Genomic DNA, 16,571 nt, shown 5'->3' with positions numbered 1-16,571 from the left:
CAGCCCACAGCCCCTCTGAGCCCAGATGCCACGTGTGGCTTTCTCTGTCCCCAGGAACCAGGGGGGGCGCTCCATGAACAGCAGGGAGATGTGGGGGTGCAGGGAGCTTGCGCCTGGGCTGAGCCTGGTAGGGTGATGGGCCCAAGGAGATGGGGATGGGGGCGGGGGACAGACCCAAGTGCATGGCCCTGGCCTCTGCGCCTGCCTCAGCTCATCTCTTTTCTCACAGAGAAAGTCCAGAGCACGCTGACCGTCTACCAAAGGTCCTTAAATCCTTTGCACCTGCTGATCCCACCGCCTGGAAATGCCCTTCCTGTCCCACCCACCTGGGGAGGGGCAGCAGATGCATCACGTGACTTCAAAGTAGGCCACATTCCACATCCAGTCCCCAGCGACTGGACCTTGGGTGAGTTAACTTGGCTCTCGGGGCCCCAGTTTGCTCCTCTGTGAAATGGGCATGATACAATGTCTGCCCCTAGGGTTGCTGGGAGGATTAAGTCACCCAATGCACATGGCAGTGTGGGCCTGCTCCTGGTTCGGTGCACTGTTGATCAGTACCACATCCATCAGGCCTGGCTGCCTGTCCCCTCCTGGGGGACACCTTCCCCATCCTCCTTCCCGCCACGTGTGGCCAGCTCCCTGTCCAGCGTGTTGTGTACTGGATTGAATGGCCTGTCTGCTCCCACCCCCTGTGGCGTGAGGAGCTAGATTATGTATCTGTGAAGCCTCAGCAGCTGACTGAATGAATGTGCGTGAGAAAACGAGTGTGTGTGGCTGTGTGTGTGTGTGTGTGTGTGCGCGCGCGCGCATGCATTCGGGCGTCTCCTGTGTACCACAGGAAAGCTGCAAAGGGAGCATTCTCACAAAAGACTCATCTCAAAGAACGGTGTCAGGAGAGCTCAAACCCAGGAGGAACTGAGGCTTGCAAAAAAAAAAAAATGCTAACGAGACAAAAACTCCTTTGTTGGCCGTGTTCTGAGCAAGAATGGGGGAAGAATGGATCTTTTGCTTGGGCAAGATGGCGCATTGTGAGGGGATGGCAGAGGGAAAGTGGAGCCAGCCCGCCCCTTGCGCCGCGTCTCTCTTGGAGAAGGCTTCCCGTCCGTCACTGCTCACATGCATCAGCTAAGCACACAGCCCAGACGGGCGCAGAGACGGGCTCATTTCTGCCATACATGCGGCTTCCCAGGCCACAGTCGCCTCCAGGAGAGGAGAGGTGGCGATTAGTTGGACAGAAGGACAAGCCCGGGGACCCATGAGTGCTTCCCGGGTCGCTTGGGCCCATCCCTGGTAAGATTCGGCCATGGGGTATCAAGCAGGTGGAAAACTACAGCCTCCCCAGGGGCACAGGTCAGGACACGGCCAAGGCTCTGCTGGTGACACAGCCAACCCGATTCTCTTCCTGCGTCCTATCCTCCCCGTATTACGTCCCTCTGCCTCTTCTCTCCCGAGAAGACCCTCTAGGATCCCTTGGACCCCACTTCCTCCCCAGACTCACTCTCTCCTCTCCGCCCCACTTCCGAGAATCCCCTGCGCCCCAAGCTCTGTGGACCCGGATGGCTCCTGTCTGCATCACAGACCCCAAGCCATGGCCCTGCTGCCCCTCCAGTCCTCTGTTGGGCTGTGACAAGCCCCCTCTGCCAAGTGACCCCTGCGGGCAGCCCCAAGCCATAGTGCACTTGCCCAGCCCCAGAGCACGCGTCAGCTCTGACTTCCCAGAAGTCTGTCCCTGTGGGGCAGAGCCCACAGCCAGTTCCTCTGCTGTTCACCAGCGTTCACAGGTTTTCTGTGGGCATGTTGGTGAACAAGGTGGGAGCCTGTAGGAGTGAGGAGGGGTCTCAGCCCGCGAATGGTTAGCTCGGCAATTGAGCCAGGTGCACCTGGGAGAAAAAGGACCAAGGGTGGGAAAGAGCAGGCCTCAGGTGAAGCTTGCTCAGGCTGCTTTCTTGTCAGCAGGATTTCCAGAGCCTTGACTCCGCTAGTGGCCCCTGGTCCTCTAGGAGCAGGGACATCACCTGCTGAGCTTCCCAAACTTGTGGTCCATGGAAGCTTCCTTTTGTTTCCAGGGCAGCCAGCAGCAGGGACGGGGCAGGGGTGGGGACCAGCGTTCTGCTGGGCACAGGTCCGCGTGAGTCAGGCCCCAGCAGTCTTCCTTTAGCCCTGACCTACTCAGCATGTGTACCCCATCGAAACCAAATGCAGTGGGTGCAGGGGCAGCACGGGGAGGCGCAGCACGGGGTGGGGGTGAGTCTGCACTTGGTTCTCCGAGCTGCGGAAACAGCAGGCCTTTGCGAGTGGGCCCCAAAGCCTTCATGCGTATTTGGGTGCAAACAACTTTTGGAAGTCACGCATAGGTTAAGCGCAATACCCATTTCCCGTGAATCTTTTGCAGGCCACGACACTCCGAACAGCACAGCAGAGAGGAGATGCTGGGATGTTCAAAGGCTGATGCGGTTGTCCAGGCAACAGCTGGGTGAGGGGGGAGGTTGGAGGTGGGAGGGGCAAGAGGGGTGGAGAGAAGCAGACAGACTTGGGGATATGTTTTGTAGGTAGAGTCAAAACAGCAAGAATAAAATCTAGAGCAGGCATCCCAGTTCCTCCAGCTTGTGTTCACATGAGATGAGCAGGTGGGGCTCCTGGAAGGGGGGAAGGGCATCCCCCATATCCACAGCCCATGAGGTGCCAGGTCTTACACCTGCTGTCGTGTGCTGCAGCTGCCGCCTGGCCAGGTAGGCTGTATGGTTCTCCCATTGTGCAGCTGGGCACACTGAGGCCAGAAAGGCAAACCCTGCACTCAGCGTCATCAACAAATAAGAGTGGGCCTGGGATGGGAACCTGGCCACGGGACTCCACTTCTGGCCATACAGCCCAGGAACAAAACAGGAGGCTCTCAGACATGCGACAGCGTTGAGCGTCTCAAATCTGGCAGTGCCATGAGTGGCGGGAACCCTCCAGCAGCAAGGAACTCCCTACCGATCTCAGCCCTTCATACCACAGCCCCACGGCTCCGAGCGGCCTCGGCCTCGCTCCAGTCCTGTCCTGCAGGAGTGAGACAGAGGAGGCCCCTCTTTGCAGGGTGGCAGGAGTCAGGGAAAGGAAAGGTGATAGGACCCTCGGTACCACCATGACCCTCGGTACCACCACCAAACCTGAAGGGAGGCCTCACAACCCAACAGGAAAATGGGCAACAGGCAGGAACAGGCGGCTGGGGCAGAGTAGACAGTTGCGCAAGTATAGGAAGGGATCTCACCGCCTCGCTTCTCTAGGAAATGCAAACGAAGCAAGGATGGCACCGTGTTTTATGCCCTTCACTGGGCAAAGCTCTGGAAGTCCAGACAGTAGCTGGTGCTGGACAGGCCCTGGAGCAATGCTGTGGGCTGGCGCAGCCAGAAGTTGGCACAATCCCAGCGAAACAGGATGAACGTGAAATCACTCACTTTGAGATGCATGGGCTGAACCTACACTGTGAGGGAACGGGCAGGCCCAGGCCTCGGGGGACGGGGGGTGAGGGGGGCTCACGGAGCTGAGGGTACCTGCCCATCCGTGCTTTGCTTGTGCTTGGTGGTGGATTCTAGGGGTGGCACTGTGGTGACACTGAAGATGCCAGGGCTTTCTTGAGACCCCAAAAGGTCACACTGGGGCTGGGGCAGCAGCGGCCAGATGGCTGTGGGGGCCACACATCACACTGCAGTACCCACTGGCATTGCGAGAGCTAGGCCGTCACTTCACGTGAGCCCCCAGACTCAAGCCTCGGGAACACAGTTCCAGGCCGTGGGCTGCTGTTACGGCCGTCCGGGGGCATTGGCACACTCGTGAGCAGTCCTGCTCGCCCTGCAGGAGGTCGGGGTGTGGCTCTCAGGCCCAGCCAGCAGCACCATGTTGTCTTTGGCCCCTGGGCTGCATGTGGCATGGACACACGACCAGAAGTCAAGCCCCCGTAGCTGTTCCAATCAGAGGCAGCCCTAGGACACCTGCAGGTGCCGCCAGAGAGAGGCCTAGGCCCTTTCCTGCAGGACTCGGAATTTACAGCCCTGGCTCTGGGGCTGCAATGCGGAGCTGCTGCCGAGAGCTGTAGGAAGCAAACAGGCACTCTGCTCCAGGCCACGCCGCGACAGCCAGCACCATCCCCTGGCCTGCCCGTTTCACAGCCATACACAAATCTTCCCTGTTGCATAAGGCGGTTTCCATTGCAAGCACAAAAGGGCCCTTGCCTGGCACATGCCCACTGCTGGCCGGGATCTATGTGGGGCCCCGGACACAGCCATGGAGCACGAGCAGAGCTGGGAACGCTGGAGAGGGTGCAGAGGGGGCGAGGCTCCGGTCTCAGCATGGAAGAGAAGACCCCTGCCAAGGGCTACTGCTCTCCAACACATCCACTCTCCCTTCCCCCTTGGGCACCAATCCTGGGTCTCACGGTACTCCACATAAGAGACTACACTTCCCAGCTTCCCTTGCAGCTAGGTGCGACTGTGTGACTGACGTGTGGCCAATGAGATGTGAGCAGGGTGTGGGTGGAGCTTCTGGGAGACCTCTTCAAAGGCAGAGCTTGTGCCCTGTAGTTCAGAGCCCGCCCGGAGCAGGTGGCCCTAGTGAGTAGGGCACCCCCAGACCACTAGGAGAGGCCACTAGGAGAGCACTGGGGAGGCACCAAAGGCTCCCGAACCCTAGGCCTGTGGGTCTGTGTGCCCCAGCAGGCTCCCTGGTTACACGGGAGGGAGCTGAGCCCGAGGGGAAGGGACTTCTCCCAGCGCCGAGTCTCACTCTGCTCTTCCTACACTGCCACTGCCACCCTCCTAGCAGCCCCAGACCGCGACGCCTCCTTCCTAGCTGGCCTTCCGGCTCCGTCTGGCTCCCCGCCGGCAGCTCAGCTCTGAAGCCCATGTCCACGGCTGTCCCACAGCCCCCGCCACCGTCACCTCCTGCCCGGAAGACCTGGCGAGACTCCTGCTCCCACCCTCACTCCTCTTCCTGCAGCCGGAGAGCTGCCGCTGAGTCCTGCTAAAACTGGGTCCTGCCCATCCCCCCCCCTTCCAGCCAGGAGAACCCGCACCCCTGAGCCGGCTCCCTGAGCTCCCTCTAACGCCCACCCTCACTGCGCTGCAGCCACGCTGGCAAACGCGCTGTTCTCGTTGCCTGGCACACTGCTCCCTTCCCCGCCCCAGACACACCCAGGGCTCACCTGCTCAGGGGCTCCCCTGGCCATACACGCCCAGACAGCAACCCCCCCAGCCACCTGCGCCCCCAAGAAACACCCAGTGAACGCATGAATGAATCAGCAGTGACATCCTGAATGAATTTCTGTACCCATCCTTTAATTCTAGAATTCCTATCAGGTTGGCTCATAGGATGGTGATGTTTCTGTGAGTCAAACACCAAGGAGTAGCGGCCGTTTCCGACGATCTGACCTACACCTTGGCACGCACTCACGCACACACGAAACATTGCATCCGACCCCACGCGCCTCCCAGCTCTGCTTCCCGCTCCCTTCCAGGCCCTCGAGCCTGGTTGCATGAGCATCACTCCCTTGGGCTTGCTTGAATTCCCTGTGGTCCCCTCCCTGCCTCAGCCTGCAGTGGTCACTCGGCTCCACAGTGATGGCCCGCTGGGGAGGGCGCACCATGGGACTGCAGCGGGTGGGAGAGAGGCATTCCGAGGATACTCCACCCCCTTAGGAGTGGTGCCACGCAGCGTTGGTAGGACTTCCAGGGAGTGATGGGGAGGTCCCAGGAGACCCGAATATGGGAGGGAGCAAGCGGCACCCACCCAGTCAGGGGCCAGGGGCACATGGCTGTGGAAAGGCGCTAAGGCCCCGGAAGCAGGACCCGGTGTGGTGCATGTGGGGGCAACTGGGAGTTCATTCTGATAGAAAAAGCCCCCCCACAGGCTGCGAGCAGGGAAGGGACGTGATCTGGTTTCCCTTGAGAAATGGGGACCCCGCCTGCTGGGCACAGGGAGCCCAGGAGGGCCTGGGGGGCCGGAGGGGGAGGCGGGGAGGATGCGGGGTGGGCTGGGTTGGGGGTGGGGTTTCTCAGCATTCCCCTGGATTTGCTGCAGCTGGGGCTAAGGACAACAGGGAGCCTGCGGGTGCCCTGAGGGTGGCCGAGTGGCCGGGGGCACTGCCGTAGCCTGACGCCCACCTCACTTTCAGATAAGTTCCCCTGGCCACAGCGAGCTCAGCATGCACAAGCAAGAGAGACCCAGCCAGGACCGAGGTGGAGACCCACAGCGCTCTCCCCTGTGGTCCACCACAGCTGTCTCACCCCGCGGCAGAGGTCAAGTCTGTGCCTGCACACTGTGCGCACACGTGTGTGTATGTGTGTGCACATTTGCACATACCACCCTGTAAAACAGGGGTTGCAAGATGAAAAGCCCACACGGACCAAGTGGATCCCGTGATGAATTCCACAGGCTGGGGGACTGCAGGGAGTGGTGGCGACTGCGGCAGGGAGTGGTGGGACTGTCCAGGCCCCGGCTAAAGGAACGGTGTTCTCAGTGCCAGCTTGTCGCAACCACGCGGACACACCTGAAAGCCATGAGCGGATCTGCCACTTTTTCAGAAGAAGCCAGGAATACACATTTTTAGGTGACATGATGTCTAAGTCTGCACTTTCACTTAAAACATATCAGAGCTGTCCCTGCGGCCAGCACTGCTGGTTCCCGGCTGGCAGCTTTGCCAATAAGTGGCTGGAGTGGTGAGGATTCGAAGCTGAGTTCAGGACTCAGTTCATAGCTCTTGCGGGACCATCTCAAGGGGGCATCCAAGCAGGGCCAGGGGAGGGGTCCCAGATGGTCCCCGAGGTCATTCTGGTCTCCCCTGACCCTGCGAGGTCCCACACCGCGCACACATGTCCCAGGCGAGCACGCACCTGCCCCGAGCCTGAGCTCCCGCACCGCGCATGCGTGACCGTGTCGGGGTCGAGCACGCACCCGCCCTGAGCTCTTGGACCACGCACGTATGACCGTGTCAAGGTGGAGCATGCACCCACCCTGAGCTCCCGCACTGCGCACGCGTGACCGTGTCGGGATCGAGCACGCACCCGCCCTGAGCCTGAGCTCCCGCACCGCGCACGCGTGACTGTGCTCGGCGGCGAACACGTACCCACTTTGAGCTCCTTTCCGAAGACCGTGCGCTCGCCCAGCGCCGAGCAGTTCCAGCGGCCATTGCGGAACTGAAACTGACACTCGTCCAGGCCCATTTGCGAGCCTTCTCCTATGACGATGATGGCGTCCGGCCGGCTCTGGCAGATCGCCCGCTGTCTGGGAGCCAGGCCTGGGATCTTGTTACAGATGATGCTGGCTCCCAGAGCAACCACCGAGGAGAAGCCACTGCAGGAGAGGGCGACACAGAGAGAGGGAGCATTAGCAGCAGGGTGGGGGCGCTGCCCAGAGACCCTCCCAAGGCGTCTGGCCTTGGCCACCCTGCTGCCCGCAGAAACCAAAGCTGATGCGTGCCACCAACGTCATTTTGCATGAAAAGGTGAGTGGACTTTGAGGTGGAGGTGGGGTTCAGTGGGGATGACGTTTAAAAATGTGGGCGGTTCAGAGGGTTAAGCCACGTTATGGCATTTGCCCAGCCAGCATCTCACAGAGGAGCACCGGTTTGAGTCCCGGCTGCTCCACTGCCGATCCAGGTCCCTGCGAATGTGCGTGGGAAAGCAGCAGAAGATGGCCTAAGTGTTTGGGCCCCTGCCGTCATCCAAATGGGAGACCCGGATGGAGTTCCTGGTTTCTGGCTTTGCCCTGGTCATTGAGGCCATCTGGGGAGTGAATCATTAGATAGGAAATCTCTCTCTGTGTCTCTCTCTCTCTCTCTGTCACTCTGCCTGTGAAATAAATAATTGAAAAAATCAAATAAATAATGAAGACCTGAGAAATAATACCAAAATGGTTTTTCCAAATCGGCTGTGCAGGGAAAGTGTGGCAGCAGGAGGAGGGGGAGGGGAGGGCAGCAGCAGTGCTGGCGTCACAGATTCCCATGAACGCCTGGGGCATGCACTCTCCTCTATGCATCAGTGTGACTATGAAACAAGCCTTGAAAAAGTAGTTGTAAGTAGAAGTTCTAGTAGTTTCTTCCTGCCCGCCTGCTGAGTGGGCGTCTCCTCCTTTGCAGAAGTCTGGCCTGGAAGACCCTGACCACTCTTAGGCTGACACGCAGGCACTCAGCACTCAGACACCTGCTGGGTGCCAAGCTGCGTGCCCCACAGACGGGCAGGGCCCTGCCACAGGAGCTCCGGGCCGAGCGAGCACGCAGGCTGCGGATGAACCTAACAGGTGGTTCCAGACAGCGAAGCCACCGCAGGGGCTGCCGTGCAAGCAGGGGCGGGAAGGCGGGGAGGAAGGGTGAGGACCTGGGGGCAGCAGGTTCAAGTCCACGCATCCCTCATCAGAGCACCTGTTAGCTCCCTGCGGATGCATCCTGGGAAGGCAGTGGGTGATGGCCCAGGTACGTGGTTCCTGCCGCCTACATGGGAGACCCAGATGGAGTTCTCAGCTCCTGACTTTGACCTGCTCCCCACCCCACCCCACCCCCGACTATTGCAGGCATTGGGAGAGTGAACCAGCAGATGGAAGACACAGCTCTCTCTCCCTCTCTTTCACTCTACCTTTCAAGTGGATAAATTAATCCTTAAAGAAACAAAAAAGGACAAAGGGCCATGTTAGCTGGGGTGACCAGGGAGGACTGCTCTGAGGAAAAATATCCTGGGCACGGGGAACAGAACATGCGAAGTCCTGGGGGAAAGACAGGCTTGAGGTCCCCAAGGAATGGGAAGAACTCACACAAGCTGGCGTGGAACCAGGGTGATTCTGGGGAGAGGAGACTGCACAGGGCTGGGGGCAGGACAGGCAGGGCCATGCTCTGAGGTCCCCTGGGGTAGGGGCGCGGAGCAGGCAAGAGGGCGCAGTGGTGGGGCGGATGCAGGTGGAGTTGATGGACCAATGCGAAGGCAGAGGCAGAGGGAGCGGTGTGGATGTGTCTAGGGGAAGAGGAGGCGCCAGCAGGGCCCCCGTGTGACCCACCAACCGTGCCCTGTCTAATGGTGAGGTTGCTCCAATGTCCACCCCCCCTTTTTTTAAAAAGATTTATTTTATTTATTTGAAAGACAAAGTTACAGAGAGAGAGAGAGAGAGAGAGAGAGAGAGAGAGAGGTCTTCTATCTGCTGGTTCACTCCCCAGATGGCTGCAATGGCCAGAGCTGAGCCAATCCAAAGCCAGGAGCCAAGAGCTTCTTCCAGGTCTCCCACCTGGGTGCAGGGGCCCAAGCACTCGGGCCATATTCTGCTGCTTTCCCAGGTGCATTAGCAGGGAGCTGGATCGGAAGTGGTGCAGCTGGGACTCGAATCGGCCCCCCTATGGGATGCCGGCACCGTAGGTGGGGATTTAACCCACTGTGCCACAGTGCTGGCCCCTTGTCTACCCTTTTTATCTTCACCTCAAAACACTGTGCTCAAGAGAGCTTTTAAGGAGAAGCCCCTCCCCCAACCCCTCCCATTGGGTATAGCAGTAAGAGCCTCCCTGTGTTGGGGAGCGCCCCTCTCGGAGCTCAGCTGGGGGAAGTGGGCCTGGGGTTAAGTGAGGCTCCCTGTAACAGTGACACCCAGAGGGGAAGAGGCATGCCTGCTCCCGTCTGCACCCCCCAGTCCTGGCTTCTTCCTACCCAAGCTCTTAGCCCCAGGCCCTGGAAGCCCCCTAATCCCTGCCCCCCCCCCGACGTTTACCAATCAGCTTCTTGCCCTCTGGAGTGACCTCCCTGGGAACCCAGGGCCATGGCGCCTCCCTCCCCGCCTCTGCGGCCTCCTGCATTGACGCCCTCCATCCTCGGGGTCTTCTGCCCCATCGTCTCCTTGTGTGCATTTCCAGGTTCCTTCCTTGGTTGCACCTGCCTAGCTCTGCTGCTTCCCTGGCTGCTGCCGGACGCACGGGGTGTGAGCCTCCCTCCCAGTGTCCCTCGGGTGAGCTCCTGTGACATAGCAGGTGCCCCCATGTAGGTACTGGATGCTTGGGGGATACTCTGGGTGCTGAGGTGGCCTGACAGGTGCTGACACACAAAGGATGCTCTAGACTGCACTGGTGGGCTGGACGGACACTCCCAGATGGTGAGGCCGGGCAGGGGGCCTGACCGGTGCTGCTGGACAGCAGCAGAGATGTGATGATTGTATTCATAGCAAGGACAGTCTAGCGCCTGGGTCTGGCTCACAGGGCTCCCTCTGGGCTTCCTTGGCTTCCTACCTGTGTGACCCTGGGCAGGTTGCATGGCCTCTCTGTGTTTCCATGGCTACAGTAAGGGCATGAATTGGCACAAGTGCCTGCCCCACAGGGCTGCTGTGAGAACCAGGTGTGTTACAACGTGGAGGATGCCAAGTGCCAGCCTCCTGATCAGGATGCTTGCCAGACAAAGGGCTACTGCCGAAGTCCCAGGAACCTCCCAGACAAAGGGCTACTGCCGAAGTCCCAGGAACCTCCCAGGGACCTCACCCCTTATGCCCATTTCATAGATGGATAACCTGAGGTCCAGGGAGTAGCAAGGTCAGGTGCAACCACCACTTCCCAACCTGGACTTATGCCAGCACCGGGGGACAGCCTGGGGCGGAAGGCCTGCGCCCTGCGCCTCTGGGGGCATCCCTCCCTCCCACTAGGGCAGCTGGACCCCGGCGGGGCCAATGAGACCGCGGCGCCGGCGGGAGGTCCGGGGCGGGCGGGGCGGCCAGGGGAGGTTATTTTCTGCTGTTTTCCCTTTCTCTCTCCGATCGCCAGTCCCTCCGCCCCGTTTCTAATTAAAAAGGAGATAAAGCCGCACGCGGCCAGAGCCAATCGGCCCCAGCGGCTTCCTGGATGCTGAACGCGCGCGGGGCGGCGGGGCGCGGGCCAAGATGAAGATCAAAGCAGGGGGCGGGGGTGTGTGTGTGTGGAAGAAAAGCCACCCAGACGCGGGCGAATCAATAACACTTAAAAAAAAAAATCCGGCAGACGGGCAGCGCGAGAGCCCTGCAGCCGCCTCTCGGCCAGTGGTCGTGTCTCGGCCCGCGGTCGGGGCTGGTGGCCGCCTGCCCCGTGCGCACCTGCTAGCCGCCGCCTGTGCTGCCCTCGCTCCAGGGACGCGGGGCGGCGGGGATGGGGTGGGAGTGACAAAATGCAAAGGCTCTGCCACACACACCCTTGTCGCCACAGCGCCTGCGGTCGGCCCTTCTCTGAAAGGGGCGGTCACGGCTTGGGGTAGAGAGGCAGGTTGTGCGGGGCGGGGAGCGCCCCAACCTCTACCAACCCATACAGGCGCCCGTGCGGGCATCGCACGCATTATCTCCCGAGTACAAAGAGGGCCAGGCGGCACAAATGCGACCTCGAGACGCGCCCCAAGCCACCCCTCCCACTCTCCAGCCAGAGCGCCGCCCCCGGCTCCGTCGGCAGAAACGCTTAGGTGAAGCCGGAGGGCCGTTCGGCGGGCGCCCCGGCGGCTCCGGGTATCCAGTTCCCGGGGTCTCCTGTCTGGCTTTGGCGCTGCCTCTATGGGTGCCTCGGGTGATCTCTCCTCCTGCCTTTGTATTTGTGTGTGTGTGTGTGTGTATGTTGGGGGCGTTTGGCGCTGTCCGTTTGGGAAAGGGCTCTGAGGGTCCCTGGACATCGGGCGGCGCCAGGGTTCCGGGCAGTAGTTTGTTTCGCCAGCGAACGTCTCTCCCTCTGGGTACCTGTTCCCTGTTTGCACCGACCGGCCCCGCCTGCCACCTGGAGGCTGCCCCGACTCCAGGAGTCTGTGCCCGCGCCTCTGAGCGCAGAGTTCCCCTCCCCAGCCTCCGGGGCGGCCGTGGTCTTGGCCCGGTGTCCTGCCGGACCTGCCGTCCCCGAGCCCGAGTCCGCAGGGCCCCTGGCGGACGCAAGCCCGTTGCACCGGCTGGCCCTCTCCTGACGCCCTTAGGCTGATGGCCCTCAAGGCTGCGCCCGATTCTGGAGTTTTCCGGACCCACGCGTCCCGGAGATGCTGGGTGCCCCCCGCCTGTGCTGTGTGCGCCCCTGGGGCGTCCGCCCGCGGGGGGCCTTTGTGCGCCCGCGGCTCGCGCACCGCGCCCACCCAGCCTCTCCGAGGTGCTGAGCAAGTTGGTGGCCGCGGCGGCTCGCGGGCAGCGCACCGCCCTCCGCGGGCCGCTCCAACTTTGCCGAGCCGCGCACGGAGGGTCGCGAGCGGCCCTTACCCGATCCGGAGGTAGGCCATGCCCAGGCTGAGAAAGAGGTGGCCCAAGCAGCGCCGCGCCTTCCCGTTCATAGTCCCCGCTGGTCGCCGGGGCCGCGGGCCGGGCAGTGCTGATCCCGCGGGCCGGCCCCCGCGGGGCAATCCACATAGCCCGCCCGGGAGGCGCGGGCCGAAGCGTCCCCGGGGCGGTCGGCGGCTCGGTGCGCCCGTCCGCGCGCTCCGCGCCTGAGACTCGCCGGGAGCGCGGGAGCCACGGAACGGGAGGAGGGAGGGAGGAGCGAGCGCGGCGCGGGGCGACGCCGGGCTGCGCGCGAGCGGCCGGTGCAAGTGCGCTAGGCGCGGGGAGTGCGGGGGCGCTGCTGCCGCCCGCCCCCGCCCCTCCCTCCGCTCCCCCTTCCCTCTCCCGCCCCCTCTCCCGCCCGCCTCCCCGGAGCGCCCGCCCCGCGCCCGAGTACCCGCGGGACGGAGCTGCCTGCCCCGGGCGCGCGCTCGCGCCTTGCCCCGCGCGCTTCCGCCGCGCCCCCTCCAGCTCCCGGGCGCAGGTGGGAGGCGGGGGTGAGGCACCCCTTGCGCCCCCTCGGTCCCAACTTGCAGGTTGCGGTGTGAGCCAATGTCCAGGGGCTACCCTCAGGTGGGGAGGTTCGCACGCCCAGGCCAACCGCCCTGCCCTCCCGCCTCACCCCTGGCGCTGGGGAGCGGGGAGCTGCTGGGTGCTAGGGCGCGCCCAGGTTTCCCCTGCACCAGGTTCACCAACCCCGCTTCGGGAGAGAGGGGGTGCCCTTCGGCGGAGCTACTGACAGGCAGGGGTAAGGGGCTGAGCCTGTTCCTTCCTCTATTCGAGAGAGGGGCGGCAGGTGGGCACCCAGATGTGGCAGCCTCCTTGGCGTCCCCCTGCCAGCGGCTGGCCGGACTCGGGCTGAGGTCGGGCTGCCCCGCGCAGCAGAGTCGCGCGGCATCGCAGCTGCCCCAGGGCGCTGGGTGCACCTGGCTGCCCAGGACGCGCTCGCGGCGACACCTGGCGGAAGCGGCGGGTGGTGCAGCCCGGCTTGGCACCCTGGGCGCTCGCGAGTCGTCGCTGCGCTGAGGTGTGGCTCACCTCTGCCTTCCGTACGCACCTCAATCCCTGAACCAGGAGGGCTCAGGCTCAAGCTGCAGCAGCAGAAGTGGAGGCCCAGGAAGTGAGCAACTTTTGTTTTCTAAAGTCTCCAGCTAGGGAGTAGCAGCGCCAGATTGGAAACAAGGCGTGCCCAGCTCCAGTGACCCACTTTGGGCCAGCCTAGCATGCATGGTTGCCTCTAAGCCACAAGCACACACGTGTGCAAACATACATGCACTCCTTCCCAGAAAGCCGCTGTTCACATTCTGCTAACGTGTGCCGGGTGCCGGGGTGGGCATGGGGGCTACAGAGAAGGAGGAAGGTAAGGGTGTGAGAGGCTCCCAGGAAGGCAGAGCCAGACAGCGCCCGTTCAAGTGGAGACGATAAACCTGGTAATGGGAGGAAGAAGTGTGGGGGGCAGAGGGTTCCTCTTCTGTGGGAGGAGGTGGCACTGAAGTTAAGACCTACAGGTCAGCCAGTGCCGTGGCTCACTAGGCTAATCCTCCGCCTTGCGGCACCGGCACACAGGGTTCTAGTCCCAGTCAGGGCGCCGGATTCTGTCCCGGTTGCCCCTCTTCCAGGCCAGCTCTCTGCTGGGGCCAGGGAGTGCAGTGGAGGATGGCCCAAGTGCTTGGGCCCTGCACCCCATGGGAGACCAGGATAAGTACCTGGCTCCTGCCATCGGATCAGCGTGGTGCGCCGGCCGCAGCACGCCAGCCGTGGCGGCCATTGGAGGGTGAACCAATGGCAAAAAGGAAGACCTTTCTGTCTCTCTCTCTCACTGTCCACTCTGCCTGTCAAAAAAAAAAAAAAAAAAAAACACTACAGGTCCCAGGTCTGCCCAGCCTCCTAGGAGAGTGGACTGGCAGGTGAAAAAGCTCCGGGGTGGGGGGTGCTGGGACTGTGCTCCAGAGAGAGGGTGGCCCTTGGGGTCTAAGGGAGGGGCCGTGGCTAGGCAGAGCCTGGGGAGCCGGAGGAGCATGCCAGAGCACCCACATTTCGGCTGGGAGCTCCATGAGGAGTCCCTGCAGGGACGAAGGAGGGGCTGGCTCATCTGTGTTTAAAGCCCCCCCCCACTTTGTTGTGCTCTGAAAACTCCTCGGGGGGATGAGAAGGGGGAGGACCAGGCAGAGTGGAGCCAGGCAGGCTAGCGAGGAGACGCTGGTGCGGGTCCAAGTCCCAGATGGAAGTGGCTTGGGTTAGGGTGATTTTTTAGGACATGGCTGGGTCCTCCATGTGCCCCAGGGAGGCTGGAGGTAGCATGGCTGTTGGGGGACACGGGGCACAAAGGCCTCTGTGGGGGAGGAGGGAGGAAGAAGAGGGAGCAGGGCCTGTGTGTTGGCGGGGTTCCCTGGGTGGCTGGAGGGGGCAGTTAACGGGAGAAGTCAGAGGTTCCGGAAGGAAACTCCTCTTCCTTCTCCTCTTCCCTCACCTGCCCGTGCAGTCAGCACCACGCGCTAGGCACCGGGTGTCTGCCCAACATGGCCTTGCTTTCCTGCAGCCATCCCAGATGTCGGGCTATGTGCCCATGGCCTGAACGTTGGCACAGCAGTGGGCCAACAGAACCCCATCTCTGGAGCAACAAATCTGAGGCCGGTGGCATGGTCACAGCCAGAGGGAGCACTGCTGTGTGCCGGGTGCCACAGCTCAGGGCTCCAGCATATGGACTCAGCTCTGCTGCGCTGTGTTACCAGGCAGGTGCTGCTCCCCTCCCAGCTGCCGCTACCACCACCACCACATTCACCACCACCACCACTACCACCACCATGACCACCACCACCACCATCATCACCACCATCACCATCACCACCACCACCATCACCACCATCACCATCACCACCACCATCATCACCACCACCACCATCACCACCACCACCATCATCACCACCACCACCACCATCACCACCACCACCATCATCACCACCATCACCACCATCACCACCACCATCACCACCACCACCATCATCACCACCACCACCACCATCACCACCACCACCATCATCACCACCATCACCACCATCACCACCACCACCATCATCACCACCACCACCATCACCACCACCACCACCACCACCATCACCACCACCACCACCACCACCATCACCACCACCACCACCACCATCACCACCAACACCACCACCACCATCACCACCACCATCACCACCATCACCACCACCACCATCACCACCACCACCACCACCACCATCACCACCACCACCACCATCACCACCACCATCATCACCACCATCACCATCACCACCACCACCATCATCACCACCATCACCACCACCACCATCACCACCACGATCACCACCATCACCACCATCACCACCACCACCACCATCACCACCATCACCACCACCACCACCACCACCACCATCACCACCATCACCACCACCACCACCACCATCATCACCACCATCACCATCACCACCAACACCACCACCACCATCACCACCACCACCACCATCACCACCAACACCACCACCACCACCACCATCACCACCACCACCACCACCACCACCATCACCACCACCACCACCACCACCACCATCACCATCACCATCATCACCACCATCACCATCACCACCACCACCATCATCACCACCATCACCACCACCACCACCATCACCACCACGATCACCACCATCACCACCACCACCACCACCACCATCACCACCATCACCACCACCACCACCATACCACCACCACCACCACCATCACCACCACCACCATCACCAGCATCACCACCATCACCACCACCATCACCACCATCACCACCATCACCACCATCACCACCACCATCACCATCACCACCACCACCACCACCATCACCACCACCACCACCATACCACCACCACCATCACCACCATCACCACCACCACCATCACCAGCATCACCACCATCACCACCACCATCACCACCATCACCACCATCACCACCACCACCACCACCATCACCATCACCACCACCACCATCATCACCACCACCACCACCACTACCATCACCACCACCACCACCACCACCATCACCACCACCATCACCACCACCAAAACCACCATCACCACCATCACCACCACCACCATCATCACCATCACCACCACCACCATCACCACCACTATCACCACCACCATCATCACCATCACAACGACCACCATCACCACCATCACCACCACCATTACCACCACCACCACCACCACCATCACCACCACCATCACCACCACCACCACCACCACCACCATCACCACCACCATCACCACCACCACCACCACCATCACCACCACCACCACCAC

General features: G+C 61.7%; 1 protein-coding gene across 1 annotated transcript in view; it reads right to left on the bottom strand.

Annotated features, from left to right (window-relative positions):
- WNT7A (Wnt family member 7A) overlaps positions 1-12,506 on the bottom strand; it is a 48,369-nt gene extending 35,863 nt beyond the window's left edge. Inside the window, exons 1-2 of the mRNA XM_051852676.2 lie at positions 12,184-12,506; positions 7,100-7,326 (exon numbers count right to left, since the gene is read on the bottom strand). Of these exons, the coding sequence (XP_051708636.1) occupies positions 7,100-7,326; positions 12,184-12,254 (298 nt within the window). The 5' untranslated portion in view covers positions 12,255-12,506. The remainder of the gene's footprint in view (positions 1-7,099; positions 7,327-12,183) is intronic.
- Between the last annotated feature and the right edge of the window lie 4,065 nt (positions 12,507-16,571).

This window comes from Oryctolagus cuniculus, chromosome 10 (assembly GCF_964237555.1).
Source record: "Oryctolagus cuniculus chromosome 10, mOryCun1.1, whole genome shotgun sequence".
In the NCBI taxonomy this organism is placed as follows: Eukaryota; Metazoa; Chordata; class Mammalia; order Lagomorpha; family Leporidae; genus Oryctolagus; species Oryctolagus cuniculus.
Note: the sequence above shows the minus strand (reverse complement) of the source record. Positions and strands in the feature narration are given on the sequence as shown.